This window comes from Pelecanus crispus, chromosome 8, assembly GCF_030463565.1.
Source record: "Pelecanus crispus isolate bPelCri1 chromosome 8, bPelCri1.pri, whole genome shotgun sequence".
In the NCBI taxonomy this organism is placed as follows: Eukaryota; Metazoa; Chordata; class Aves; order Pelecaniformes; family Pelecanidae; genus Pelecanus; species Pelecanus crispus.
In genome coordinates, this window is record NC_134650.1 from 26490575 (window position 1) to 26503904 (window position 13330).

The window sequence follows — 13330 nt, forward strand, 5'->3', positions numbered from 1 at the left end:
AACAGTGTCTGAAGGTAGCTTGTGGACACCACCTCAGAGAAACACTTAAAAATGACTGTCACTGCTCTGCATTTTGCTCTAGTGCTGGATACAAGTGTGGGGGCTGACAGATGGCCTTTCTCAGGCCAGTGGAGACCAGTGCACCTTGTAGGTGATGCCATTAGCTTCCTGACAGCCAAACAGCGTGGAGCAATGCTCCTGACTCTGATCTAGTGGTAGCTCTGCAGGAGATGCAGCAAAAAGCATATGGTGGGGAGGGCTGAATCCAGCTGTAAGTGACTTCTCTTTCTGGAGATCACTTAGCCTGGTGAAGTGACTAGCTTCTCTGGTGATGAAGTGGTAATAGCAGTCCTTTGCATGCTGTTAGAAAAACAAGAATATGCTGGCAGTGGTGAGGCAGTTGGGTATGATAGTAGCAGGCGCAAAAGTATTACTTACCATGGATTGATATGGAGGTACAATTAACACCCTTTTGAGTGAAGAGCTCTGCTTTCATTGCTTGCTTGTATTTTCAGTGAAAAAGCAGCAGGACCTGTCTCTCTAGCTGCATTCATAGAAGAGATGAGTGAGGCCCAGTCTTCTGACAAACTGGGCAAATGAAATTAAACTTGCTTTCCGTGCTACCCAAATATTCCAAATTTGACTGTCATGCACTCCTAAAAAGATTTAAAATCCAAATTCAGCAAAGAGGGAGTGACAGGGATGAAGGAAGAATGTCAGTGAAGACAAGGCGTAGCAGGGTGCTGTTTTGTTTCTATTCAGTCTAATCAATCTGGCTACTAGCTTCCTAATATTTAGAGCAGTAATCAATGAAGGAAAGTACTAGCTGGTGAATACTAGGAAAGCGTTCTTCATAAAACCTGAAATTTGTTTTGAAATCTTGTTCCAAGGGTTTGCTCATCCATTCCTTGAGCTATACTTTCAGGCTAAACAAAATTTGTCTTTCTGTTTAAGAACAGCTTGTATTGTTCTGAAAACTATTCCCTCTTGCACCAGGACGATCATGTAGTATTAGAAGAATTCAGAGATGTTTTAGGTCTTCTGTAAATTCCGTGGTTTTCTTTTTTTCCTGCACAACAGGCCCCACAGAGGATGACCCAATGCTAGATTTCTTATTTCAAGATAGTGAAAAGTTACCATGATGTGCCAAGATATGTGTCCATAGTCATGCAAATGGATGCTGGAATAAAACACAGTGGTGTTTCTGCTGTGTCAAAGAGCATCATTCAGGAGCACACAACCTAAAGCGTCTGCTCTACTGCTCTATAAAAAGTCTAGCTTTTAATTTCAAGTTCAGGCATTGCTTCATTTGAGTTGCAGAGTGAGAGCTGTGTCCTGCCATCTGTAGGAAATGTATCAAGAGCATGTAAGAATGAGAAAACTGATAGCCTGTAATAAGATCGTGTTGTATAAATAATGGTAGGGCAGATACATCTAGATTCAGGAAACATGCTTTCATGGCAGCAAAGCATCCCAAACTGCACACCATGGACATTACCCTGTCAAGTGCAATGCTGAGTGCTACATCACTGTAACAGTACAGAGATTTTTTTTTTTTTTAAACTTATATATTAAACAACCAAGAGTCTTAAATGAAATGTCACATCTAATTTGGCACCCAAGACATGAAGTCTGCAGCTGCCCTTGGCCAACCCTGACAGCTTCACTCTCTGTATCAGTTCATCTGCCTGGCAGACGGATCTGCGGCTTCCTCCTGACTCACTGGCATCTGTGCACACTCTACTGTACTGAGTGATTTCTGGGTTTATATAGTCAGCTCGATGCCAAATACTTCTTTTTGTGGTAGAAGGTGCTCTGGCAAACCCTCGAGCCTTCAAAAGAGTCCTCGGTGCTTGCAGCCAGGAGCATAAGGGTGGCTGCATCCCCAGTTCCTGTCCAGGAGAGAAGCAATAGGGGATGTTTAGCAAAGCGTGTAGAAACAGGCAGTGCATGTGTTTTTTCTCCCCTGTGGGCTCTGGAGTTAGCATTTTTCTGTGCTGGAGGCTTTATTCTCGTCTTTGTTTAATAGCTTCTGATGGTTTTATCTTCCAAGAATTTGTCCAGTTGCTCTCTGAATTTATGGCTGTTAGCCTCTACAGCCTCCTATGGCAGTATGCTCCAAAGGAAGGAGTATTCCCTGGAAAAGTACCACTACTTTTGTGTAATTTCTGACCAATAACATTATTTCAGGCCCTCAGGTTCCTGTTTTATGACAAATCACGACAAAGTTTTTCTTATTCACTTTTCCCAGGCCATTCAAGCTTTTACAAACTTCTCCCATCTATCTCCCATATGATTTCTAGGTTGGGGAATCCTATTTGGTCTTCATATAGAAGCTGCTCCATACCTAATTGTACTTTCTGCCCCTCTCTATTTAATTTCAAATGCTTCAACTTGGTTTTTGAGATCAGAACTATACCCAATATTTCAAGACCCGTGTGACCATGGGTTTAGACAGTTAGATGATGATAATTTTAATGGTGTTTATTTTGTAGTAGTTTGTCGTCTTGATTGTTGTAGAGCATTAGCTCGTGTTTCCGTAAACCTGAGTTGTGCATGCTCGGATCACTGTGCATGTCTTCCATTTCTTGGGTCCTGGCTCCTCTGCTTGCCAACATATGCTGAGGATTCAGTGAAGGGGAAAGTTAATGCTTGTAAAGTGTACCTGCCTCTGTAACTCTTCTGAACTTCAGTTATTTTTATATGCTAAATTGTCCATTATAGGAAGCAGATTGTCCAGTCATTGGAAACATTGCTGTTTTTCTCACAACGTAATTCATCTCTGGCCACAAATCCCTACTGCTCCAGACTCCCTTAAGAGCAAAGAAATTGGGGTTATACGGGCATGAAGGCTGAATTCTTGCCATGTGTGGAGATGAACGAATGTGGTTCTGTTGTGTTGTCTGGCTTGGGATTTAAGGAGTCCATCCAGCACACATCCAGCTCTCTCCTTGTGTTGTTGCATGGCAGCCTTTTAAAGGCAGGTCCATCCACTGGCTGTGAGGAGAAAGCTCTGCCTTTGCTGATCAATGCTCTCCAGCATATGGCCAGGTCACTGCACTTGTCAGTTGGGGCTGGCTCTGAGACTTTAAGCACCACTCCATAGAAGTGCTGTTTCTAGAGAGTGTGTCTGATGTTTGCTGTTACCTCACCTGGGAAACACTCACCCACAACAGGAGGAGTGGGCTTGGTACTGAGGTTTGAGCTCAGTTGACTCCTAGGAGTTACTTGGTTGGGAAGAATGAAGGTTTGAAAGCTAAGCTCTGGAGATGAGGAAGCCTGTGGTGGGAGTCTGTTCTGCAGGGTGAAATGCTGGCAGGTACTCCAGCAAGACTCCAGTCATTAATCAGTTGATGTGCACAGCCAGGGGCTCTCTCCTCTTCATCTCGGTCTGAGGTGGAAAACAAAGATGTCCTCACTCTGGATGTTGAATAGCTTGGAAATACTCAGTGTAGACTTGCACACTCAGGCATAGGCAACAGGATCCAGGCTGAAGAAATGGGCTTGCAGGACTGTAATGGGCAGGTTGGTGTGGGCCATGCCTCACCAGTCTTGTTTTGACGTATCTTCACAAACCCACAGCAATTGAGGGCACTGCTTCTATGACACAGTGAAGTTCTCTTCTGTGTGCCATCCTGCCGTGGGATGTTACTTCACTCGTTCTTCTGAACCTCCCTTTTCTGCCTGCACGCCCCCGGCATCTTTGTTTGTCAGCAACAAAGGATCAGGAGAGACACAACGCTAGTGGTGTGCCTGTAGGAGACCCTGGGCAAGCCATGACTCAGGTTGGACTCCTCATAGTCACCTGAATGACTTTGATGCAGAATTCCCTGTGACCTGAGTGGGATGGCAACCCAAAGGCCACCTGGGCACATCTGAAAAATCTCACTGTAAATATTGTCACCTTGGGGATAAATCTCTACAAACACACCCAGAAATAAGACGCTTAAGGTGGTGTCCTGGACATCCTTATGCTGTACACACGTAGCTGTCAGGATTTGAAAATGTACTGATCCGTGGAACTGCTAATACAGCTAAAAGCTGTAACACTTTCTTGTTACCTGTGTTTTGCTCCATTCCTTGTACTTCCATCAGCAAGCGAGATGAGCAAAGACCTCCCCTTTGCTTTGTTCCAGGTGAAGATATTCACACAAGCCTTTATGGAGCAGCTGTAGATGTCAACATCAGGCTAGACCGGAACTCCTTAACAGTTGAGAAGACTTACCTCACGCTGTCAAACCACAGATCTGTGGTCATCCACAATCGGAGTGAAATCATAGCCCACTTCCAGTGGAAGGCTTTTGTTACTCAGGAAGAGGAGGATCAGCAGAAGCTGAGGTTTGTTTGAAAGATTCATTTCAGTAAGGTACACTGCCCAAGGGTAAAACTAACATGCGGCCTCAAAGGGTTGTTGGTGCTTTTGAATGGTTTAGGGCAAGTAAAACATCCACAGTGTCAGGATATGTGTCACTGAGCTTCAGGGTAATAGAGCTCAGCACTTACTATTCCAGTTCCACCCATACTTCAGCTGAGGATGGTGTTTTGGGGAGGAAAGGTTCATTGCAGTGACTGGATAGCAAATTTGTGTTTTGTGGGAGCACAAACCACTGAGGTCCAGAGATCCCTGGGCTACAGAGGGTCCATGAGGCTGAGGAAAGCATCAGCACTTGTTACCTGGGACTTAATGTAGCTGCAGGTAACATAACTATTATGATAGTCACTGCCGTTTCTTCTACTCCAGCTCTGATAACATGGCAGGCTCCTTTTCCAGCAATGTGCAGGGTAGAGTGCTTCATTGGCTTAGAAAGTTGAGGCCACCCTGCTGTAGGGTGTTGAATTGCCTTGCACTGTCCTGGTTCTCAGCATAACGAGGTATTTCTGCCCTTCCTTACAAGCCGGGGAGAGTTTGGAGGTGGAGGGTTCTGCAGGGAAGGTAGGGCAGCACAGGATCTGGAAGTGCATTTGGGCTTCAGCAACCTGTGTCTTCACGGTAGTGAGAGATGGGGCAGGATCTTCAAAGGGTATCTTCGGTGAAGCTTTGAAACTCCCATTTCTGGCAGCAGAGAAACACTTACAGCCTGGGGGGTGAATTGGAAATTACACTTAAAAGCTTGGGTGATTTAGGGAATCTTTCTGTGACTTTTCAGACTTGGAGGGATGTAGCTATATAGCAGTTAGTCTGAATCTATAGCTAATCAGGAAACTGCCTTAAACTGGAGCACTTTTTAAGGGCTTATGAGCAAATAAAGTTCAACGTAATTAGGTCAGAAATGCCTTGAAGGTCAAAACTAGTTTTCCACTGTTTTCTATTTTTAATTACACAGTGTGTGACTTCTGTGCAAGCTCAATGTGTTAAAAGAAAATCTCATGACCTTCTCTTGGTACTTCCCTGGACCATTCCTTTACCATCTCTTCCCACCTGCTTGTCTCAGACTGGACCCTGAGTGATTGTCTTTCCCCTCAGAAGCAACCATGTTTCCCCACAGTAGACTTCAACCTGTTTTTTTTCCAGTTACATTTGATCTCGTGCCAGTTTATGTCCTAGACACTGACCAGGACTTTTTGTTCTTCCTTCCTTGCAATCTGAGGGATGGTCATAGCTCCAAGGCCACTGTCCTGCTGTCAGAGAAGCTTTTGAGGTCTTGGAGCACGGAGGACTTTTTCATGAGAGAAGGCAGTGCAGGACCCCTGCACTGGGATGTGACCCAAAAAGACCTGAATTGTTAGAAGGTCTATCCAGGGGTTTGCTCTGTCTCCCTATTGCAGGACTTTCTGGGATGTAATGGTGGAATTATTGTCTGCTGGTGGAGGTTGAGTTAAGGGTTGCTTATCTTGGTGGCTGGAAGCCACCCTAATGCACAGCATTGTAGGTCAGCCATGGAGAAACATTTCCTATTGCACTCTACAGGGAGCTAGCCAAAGCAAGTATTTTTGGCTCTGGTGACAGCATTTGCCCGAGGCTCTGTCTGTGTGCAGCTAGTAATGTCCATGACTGTATCTCCTTTCTAACTGTATTTGAATTTAGCTGGGTGATGATTGCTATCCTGTTTATACTACATTGCCTCGATTTGCTGCATGTGGAGCCTTCCACTCACCCCCCTAGAGTTGTCACCTGCTGGTTCTTCATGCCCAGGGGACTGGAGCGTGAAGGGGGGACAGCAATGTGCCAGCTAGGAAGCAACTGCTCTGGTAGCAGTGCTCCCTCCTCATCTCTTGGTTGTGATCTTTAAACGTGAGAATGATTTCTGCTACAACTACCAAGTAAGGGAGAGATTAACTGTGTCAAAGCTCTGCAGAGAAGGCCAAAAAGGAGAAAGATAAGGTGGTTCAAGGTTAGACTAAAGGGTTTGGATTCAGAGGTGCTGGTCCTGACTTCTTTATTTGGTGATACTAGGCAAAGTCCCTTCCTTTCTCAGAGCCTCTGCTTTCTTGCATATAAAACAATTAATTTCACTGAGGCGATGTGATGCCTGAATTCATTAGTTTGATTTTAATGTGCTCTAGGATCCTCTGGTGGAAGGCAGTATAAGGAACAGAGAGCAGATATTGTTTGCTTATGCCTGCAAGTCCAAAAGGGAAGAAAAAAGAGTGGTGCTAGTGACCTGCAGCTGAAACCCAGCTGCTTCTCCCCTTCCCGGTGAAGCACTGCAGTGGGTGCTCCTTGATCTTTATCTGCCTCCCACATCAGCTCAATGGTAGGGAAAGCCAGTTGAGGTGGTTGGTGGATTCTCCATCAGTTGTTGCTCTCTTGAGGGCTGCTAGCTTTGAAAAACCCTCTTCTTAGCTTATAAGCATGGAGTAAAACTACCTGCCATGCCAGCGAACAAGTGGTAATCTGATCCATTTGGGACCCCATGGCTCAGGGTCGGCCCCTTGCTGAGCAGCTGCTGCTGCTGTTCCTCCCCGAGCGTGCTGCTGCCCCTGCACTTACACAACAGTCTCTGCAAATATGTTGCTTATTAAATTATCTGCTTGGTTTGTCTCTCCCCGTGGCTGCAGGCTGTGTCGCAGGCTGCAGAGGCAGGAAGAAGATGAGATGGATTATTTTCTCAAGGAGTGCATGGTGGACCCCACACTCCGAGAACGCCTTTCCCTTCTCTCCTGCACCTTCCAGAACCAGAGGGCAAAGGTGCAAGGAGAATCCATGCTTTTCTCTGATGATATCTTCACTATTGATCCGGTGGTAAGCGATAGCTAAGAACCTCCTTTCCTCTTCTTCCTTCTTCCTGAATTGAGGTCACTTGGCAGATCCCTCCATCAGCTGGCTTGATGTGTAAAGAGAGAAAACATCAGGTTTTCTAGTGAGGCTGGGAGAGCTTGTTGCAAAAAGCATTTCTGAACTGTGGGCTCCTGACAGGCAGCCTGCCTAGAGCCTGCCTAAAACTAAGCTACTGCAAGGGCTACAAATAAGTGTCCTTACAGTGTTCAGAGGTGTCGATTATTATATGTAAGGGCACAGCTTACACATACTGTATGGGGATTAACAAAGGATATTAGAGCACTGTCAGTTCACATATTGACCGGAAGAATGAAATGGTCCTCTGTGGAAAGGAGGCCAAATCCAGCCCAAGTTTAATCATGGAAATACCAATCCCTTCATATAACCTGCACTTATGCCACATCTGAATCTTCCTTCCAGTATCGTCTGTGAGGCTGGACACAAGACTGGCAGGTGTAAATGGGCTTTTTGAGTTGTATTGCACATAGGTACAGAAATTTTTTTGCTTTTCTGTTTATGCAAGCAAAACCCCATGTCCTTCAATGAACCAGAGCTTTGATTCTGAGTATTTGCATGGTCTGAGCAGTGCAAAATCCCTTGTCATCTTGGGGTAAACCCTAGAATAAGCCCAACCTCTTCTTTTTTTTAGAATAGATGAAACTAATTTTTTTTTTTTTCCCAAGGAAGGAGAATCACGTTCTCTTCTTGGTTACTCCCATAGCCCATATAAGGCTGAGAGCCGCCAATGTCAGCACAACTGCAGTTTCACACCAATGTAGCTGCCAGCAAGCATCATGGTGTGACCAAGAGATTGTTTCAGAACAGTAGAAATATTGGAGAGTGGGAGCTGATCATGTGAGCATTAAGAGCATCCTATGGTGCATTAGAGCCAATTTTGGAGTGTGTCCCAGGGCTCCACCATCGTTACAGTCAGACTATGTCTCCACAGCTAGCTTAACCCACTCTTGAGCTCCTGAAGTGCATTAAGGTGCAGTCCAGAAGTCTGGCTGCCCACAGTACTGAGTCCTGGTACTCCATGTAGTGATGTACAGGCATGAAGTGTAGCCTGGCCTCAAGTCTTGAGTGGAAACCTTTCCTAAATGGCCCTGTTAATGTTACACAGTTTGCTCCAGGACTGGATATAAGTGGGCTACTACATGAGTCTCTCCCCTTCTGTCTTGGCTGGCATTATCAATCTTTTGATTTCCATTAATTCCATTATTTATGGAACAATCAGTTTCACATTCAGAGTTTTGCTCATGTCTGTCTTCTTCCCCTGACATATGGGTGTCTTTACCTCAAATGATAGTGTCTTCTCTTTATGAAATGTATAATCTATCCACTGCCACTGACTTCCATATCCTTCTCTCCAATGATGGCCCCATAACCTTTAGCTGTGACAGAGACCCTTCTTGCACTGCCATGTAAATCTGCTGGAGAGGCCCCCCAAAGCTGGTATCTTGCTGCCTCACAGACCTTCTGGCCAAAAGTGGCTGCTCTCTTCCTACCTATCATCTGTGATGTCCAAGAGCACCCTATAGAATTAATCAAACCCTTGTAACAAGTGACTGGTGGAAGCAATTGCTTCCAGAGGTTAGGAAGCTGATGGAGGGATAGCAGTCTTGGAAACGCTTTCTGGGCAGGATGGCTTTGCAGTGTTTGTGCAGAAGCTTTGGTCTGTAAGTGGGCCATTAGCTACTGTTTTTTTTCAGGTGTTGCTATCTGTAGAAGCTGCAGCAGGTCACTTCAGTCTGTATAGGGTTAACTCTCTGAAAATAATAACAGAAAAGAGGAGGCAGTGATTTTGGAATGACCATGTGACTGTGAACATTTTGAGCAGCCGTCCAAGCCTGTGGGAAACAAGCTGTTATGCAACTCTGACTTTCTGAGCACATCTCAAATTTGGTTTAATTTATTTTTGCAAATGCACACGATATGTCAGCAGAAGCAGCTGTGATAGAAGCCCAGGTGGCTACCAAAGGACAATGTCCTTGCTTTTTGCTGCATCCTCCCCACCACAGCTTAGCTGTAAGTCACATTGCAGACACGTGGGAGCTGACTCCTTGGAAATGGAAACCAGAGAAAAGGGAGGACAAGGATTTGTTACCATTGCACTGACCTTGACAAGTCATCCCTGCCCTGTCATTGCCTGGTAGTGGCTCCTCAGTGCCATGTGTTAACTCTGAGCCAATGGAGATGGTCTTCAGGATGTCCAGGTTATGAAACTACTGCTGTTGTTCATCCAGAGGTTGAGCCAGGAGGGTAACAGCATTGTTTGTTCCTGCAAATCTCCACCTCAGCTGAGGAACCAAACTGGTCCCCCTCCAAATGAGAGGTTACTGCAGAGCACTTAAGTTTTTGGCAGAAGGCACCAACTCCAGTGGGAGCTATGGTCTGTCCCATAGCTTGCTGTGGGTTCAGTTATTTATGGAAAGAAGGGGATGTTAGCTTTGGCACTGGCTTTCTTCTAAGTGCCCTGAACTAGCAGGATGCACTTTGGGTGTCATTTTGGTACTTCCGGTGCCAGCTCTGTCTTGGGCTTTTCGTCTGCTTTGAGCAGCAATTTGCTTCTGTGGATCGCCTTCCCCCTCTGCAAAACAAAGTAGGGGATTTGGCCAACAGTTGGCGGTGCCCACCTTTTCAAGACCAGCTTTTTCTTATTCAAGCTGGTGGAGATGTAGCAGACTCTCATTATTTAGGGGCAGAGTGAGAGAAAATAGGATCTGCATGTATTTATGGTTGGGCTCTTGCACAGAGATTACTTCTGTAGCTGTGAGTCATGGTGTGCCATCCCCTCCTGTATCATGTTGCTTTACACTGTAGCAAAGCCAGGGTACAACAGCTGGAGTTTTTGTGCTCTATCATCATACATCCACCATCTGTATTTTATGCCACCTGCCAGTTGCAGCCTGTCTGAGGCTGACATTAAGCCAGAAGTGTTGCAATATCATGTTCACAGTACTGCATAGTTTTATTTCTGTCCTGGTTAGCATCCATGGTAGTTTTCCATGCTCTGACTCAGCTGCCATCGTACAGAGAACATGTTAGCCCAGGCAGACCACTGGCTCCTGAGGTGTCCTGAGGCTCATATGCATGTAGCAGTAGCCTGAGAGTGTGGGTAATGAAACATTTCCTTTTAACCAGCAGTTCTTTTTTCCCCATGGGGTAGCAGGAATGTGAAGAACCTCTTCAACAGCCTATTTTAATTTCCCAGGAGAAATAACTCACAATATTTTCTAGTTTTATAGTCTGACATACAGCAATAATGAGGGGAGAAATTTCCCAGAATAGTTATTTCTTTAAAGAATTTGTTTTAGCCATAGGATAGTAGGATAAAGCGTAACTGATTATTTCTTCTTGCCCTCCACCTTTTGAAGTCAGTCTGGCTTATAGCTTCACTGACAATACAGGGAAGCTGTCTTTGGATGTACTGCCAAAAGTTTCCGACCAAATACATTGCATCCTGCAGAATGGTGATTTCATATCAGGAGCTCAAGAGACTGAGTCTGTTAACTGCTGGTGCAGGTTTTCTTGGGAGTGAGGATGTGAGTGCAAGGCTCCAGTAATAATGCTGTATTAGGATTGTTCCAGAGAGCTGTGCTGATGCATATTAAAGGGTGGGTTTTATTGCTAGTCCGTAGGTTTGTTTCCTCTGGTGCCTTAGAGGAGTCTCATCTGCCTCTGCCTGGGGATCCAGCAGCTCCTCAGATGTAGGGAGATACGTCCCTTGTCAGGATCTTGGTACATCACTGAGTGGTTTCCTGGAGCATGGCAAGATGTCATCCCCAGGAAGGGGGGTTTGTGTGCTGCGCCCTCATCTGTTTAGGTTGTAAAAGAAGAAAAGACATTGACCCAAAGCTCTAGGCTTCCTCCTGTGCTGGTTAATTTTACAGTGTACAGAGATACCAGCAATGTTTCAGCAATCACTGTGATCTCAGCAGTATTGAGCAAATCATCCCACCAGGGACTCAGCCACTCTGAATAATGCCGGCAGGGACATATTTTGACTCCCTCGCTGTTTGGAGATGTACACTTGTGGTGTTCTCCGGGGTTCTTGCTGAAGCTGTATTTTTCTGGTGCAGTGGAAGTTCACCATTTTGATGTTCAGTTTAGGTTATCTCGGGCCAGGATCAAATTCTAGTGTCAGACAAATGCCATGCAGGCACTGACCCAGCTCCGGTTCCCCTTCCGACAGCAAGGGTGATGCAGGAATGGGATGAGACCAGGACAACAAGGGGTTTCTGTGTCATGAGCAATGTCTCCTACCCCACGTGGATACCAGCAGACAGCCAAAGCAGATTGCAAAGCCCTGGTATTGCTCTCCTGCCTTACGTGCCCACTTGTCTGTAAGCAGAGGACAGAGGGAGCCTTGGACAGTGAGTCCCGGCTGGGGTAGCCAGCTGTCTGACAGAGCCTTGGCTTCATTTGTGAGCTGGTTTCCAAGTTCTTCCTGCAAAGATGAAGGCAGGCATGGTTTTCTCTCCAGGAGCTGATCTGAGATGTCCTGCTGGGTGTAAGCCCTGGCACCCAGTGGGAGGCAGGGTATTGCTGCTGGCTCTGCTAGGGTCCAGCTACCTGGTGCCTATTACAGGTGTGTATGGTCTACTGGGGGCAGAGGTTAGGTGGGGACAAGAGTTGAATGGGGACAGATCCCATGGTGGAGAGAGAGAAAGGATATTGAAGCAGACTTGATATTGCACAAGGCAGTTTCGTGGCAAGAATCAGTGTGCCCTGAGAAAAGGATAAGTGTGGGCATTGTTATCCCAAATCAGGTTAATCCAAAGCTGCAAAGACCAGAAGGGGTTCCCTCAAGGGGCAGCTCTTGGTATCGAGCTCAGTGTCTGCAGAGGGCCCAGGGCATGTACAGAGGCTGCTCTCTGGACTACGAGGTAGCATGTAACCATGCACTTCTGGGGCTAGTACACCACTGGTGTGGTGTGAGGGCTATCAAAGGTTTTTACGTTACTCTGGGGAGGAGGAGTGTCCTCAGTGCCTGCCTTTGACACAAAACTCAGGTGTCCTGGGTTGGTGGAGAAACTGGGCGGTTCAGCTTCTGCGTTCAAGGGGATGTAGACTTTGTAGCCCAAGGCTCCCTGTAGATGATCCAAGTTAGATATATAAAGTTTATATAGTGTGAATACTCCCACGTTTCTCCTGAAAGCTTGAGGGCATTCAGGCCTTGAAAATTCAGCCCTTATTCCTTCTGTATGTTGGGACCTCCTTGGAGAAACTGGGGCTAATGGTGCTACCCTGCTGGTGGAGCTCCTGGAAGATTTTTGCTGACCTGAGAGGAGCACTGGAAGTACTGCAGTAGCCTGGATGGACTCTGCAAGTGGCTGAAAACCTTGCTGTGCCTCCATTTATGTATGCTGTAAAACGGGGAAGTGGAACTGACCAAAATTTTTTTTTTGTGAAGTTCTCTTTGTTACCTCCTCCCTGCTGTAGTCACAACATCTCCCTGTGCATATTCACCACTGCAGTCGGGATCGTTGCTGTGCAAGTCACGTTACAGGCTCAGGCATGCAGAGTATCAGTCTGTCTGGCTGCCAGAGCTTAGTGGGGAAACAGGTAAGTTTGCCATCCTAGTCCTGTTCTCCCAAAGCTCAATTGGCAGTGACCAGATCAGAACAGTTGATGTGGGTGCAGCTTATAGCAAGACGGAGCTGTTGTGAGCATCAAGCACATGCTCTTTCTGAACTATCTCCCACTCTTGCCCCAGCCTTCTGGCTCTGCACCAACCTTCCTAAGTTCCCTGCCCTGTCAGGTCTGTACCTATCCCTGCCTCCATGATATATTGCTGTTACTGTGCTCCCAAACAGTGGGGTAAGATCACCGTGTCGGTTATATTTCTGTCACAGATGTGCTGCCCTGGGAGTTCATCGAATCCCAAAGTCAGCTAAACTCGCTCAGCTAGAAAAGTGCACTGTTGTTAGCAGATACATATTCATCAGGCCAATGGTTCTTTTTAACTTTCTTCCTTTCCTGCTTAGCTTCATTTTTGCTTATGAATTGTATTACACTTGCTTCCATTAATGGGAGACGTATTGCCTCTGGCAACCCCTGAGTAATAACCAAACTGCCCCAAAGTGTCCACAGGGCCAATATATCAGA

At 46.1% G+C, this 13330-nt stretch overlaps 1 protein-coding gene across 1 annotated transcript in view; it reads left to right on the forward strand.

The window, feature by feature from the left end:
• HYDIN (HYDIN axonemal central pair apparatus protein) overlaps positions 1-13330 on the forward strand; it is a 153238-nt gene that overhangs the window by 30372 nt on the left and 109536 nt on the right. Inside the window, exons 7-8 of the mRNA XM_075714834.1 lie at positions 4137-4338; positions 7000-7183. Of these exons, the coding sequence (XP_075570949.1) occupies positions 4137-4338; positions 7000-7183 (386 nt within the window). The remainder of the gene's footprint in view (positions 1-4136; positions 4339-6999; positions 7184-13330) is intronic.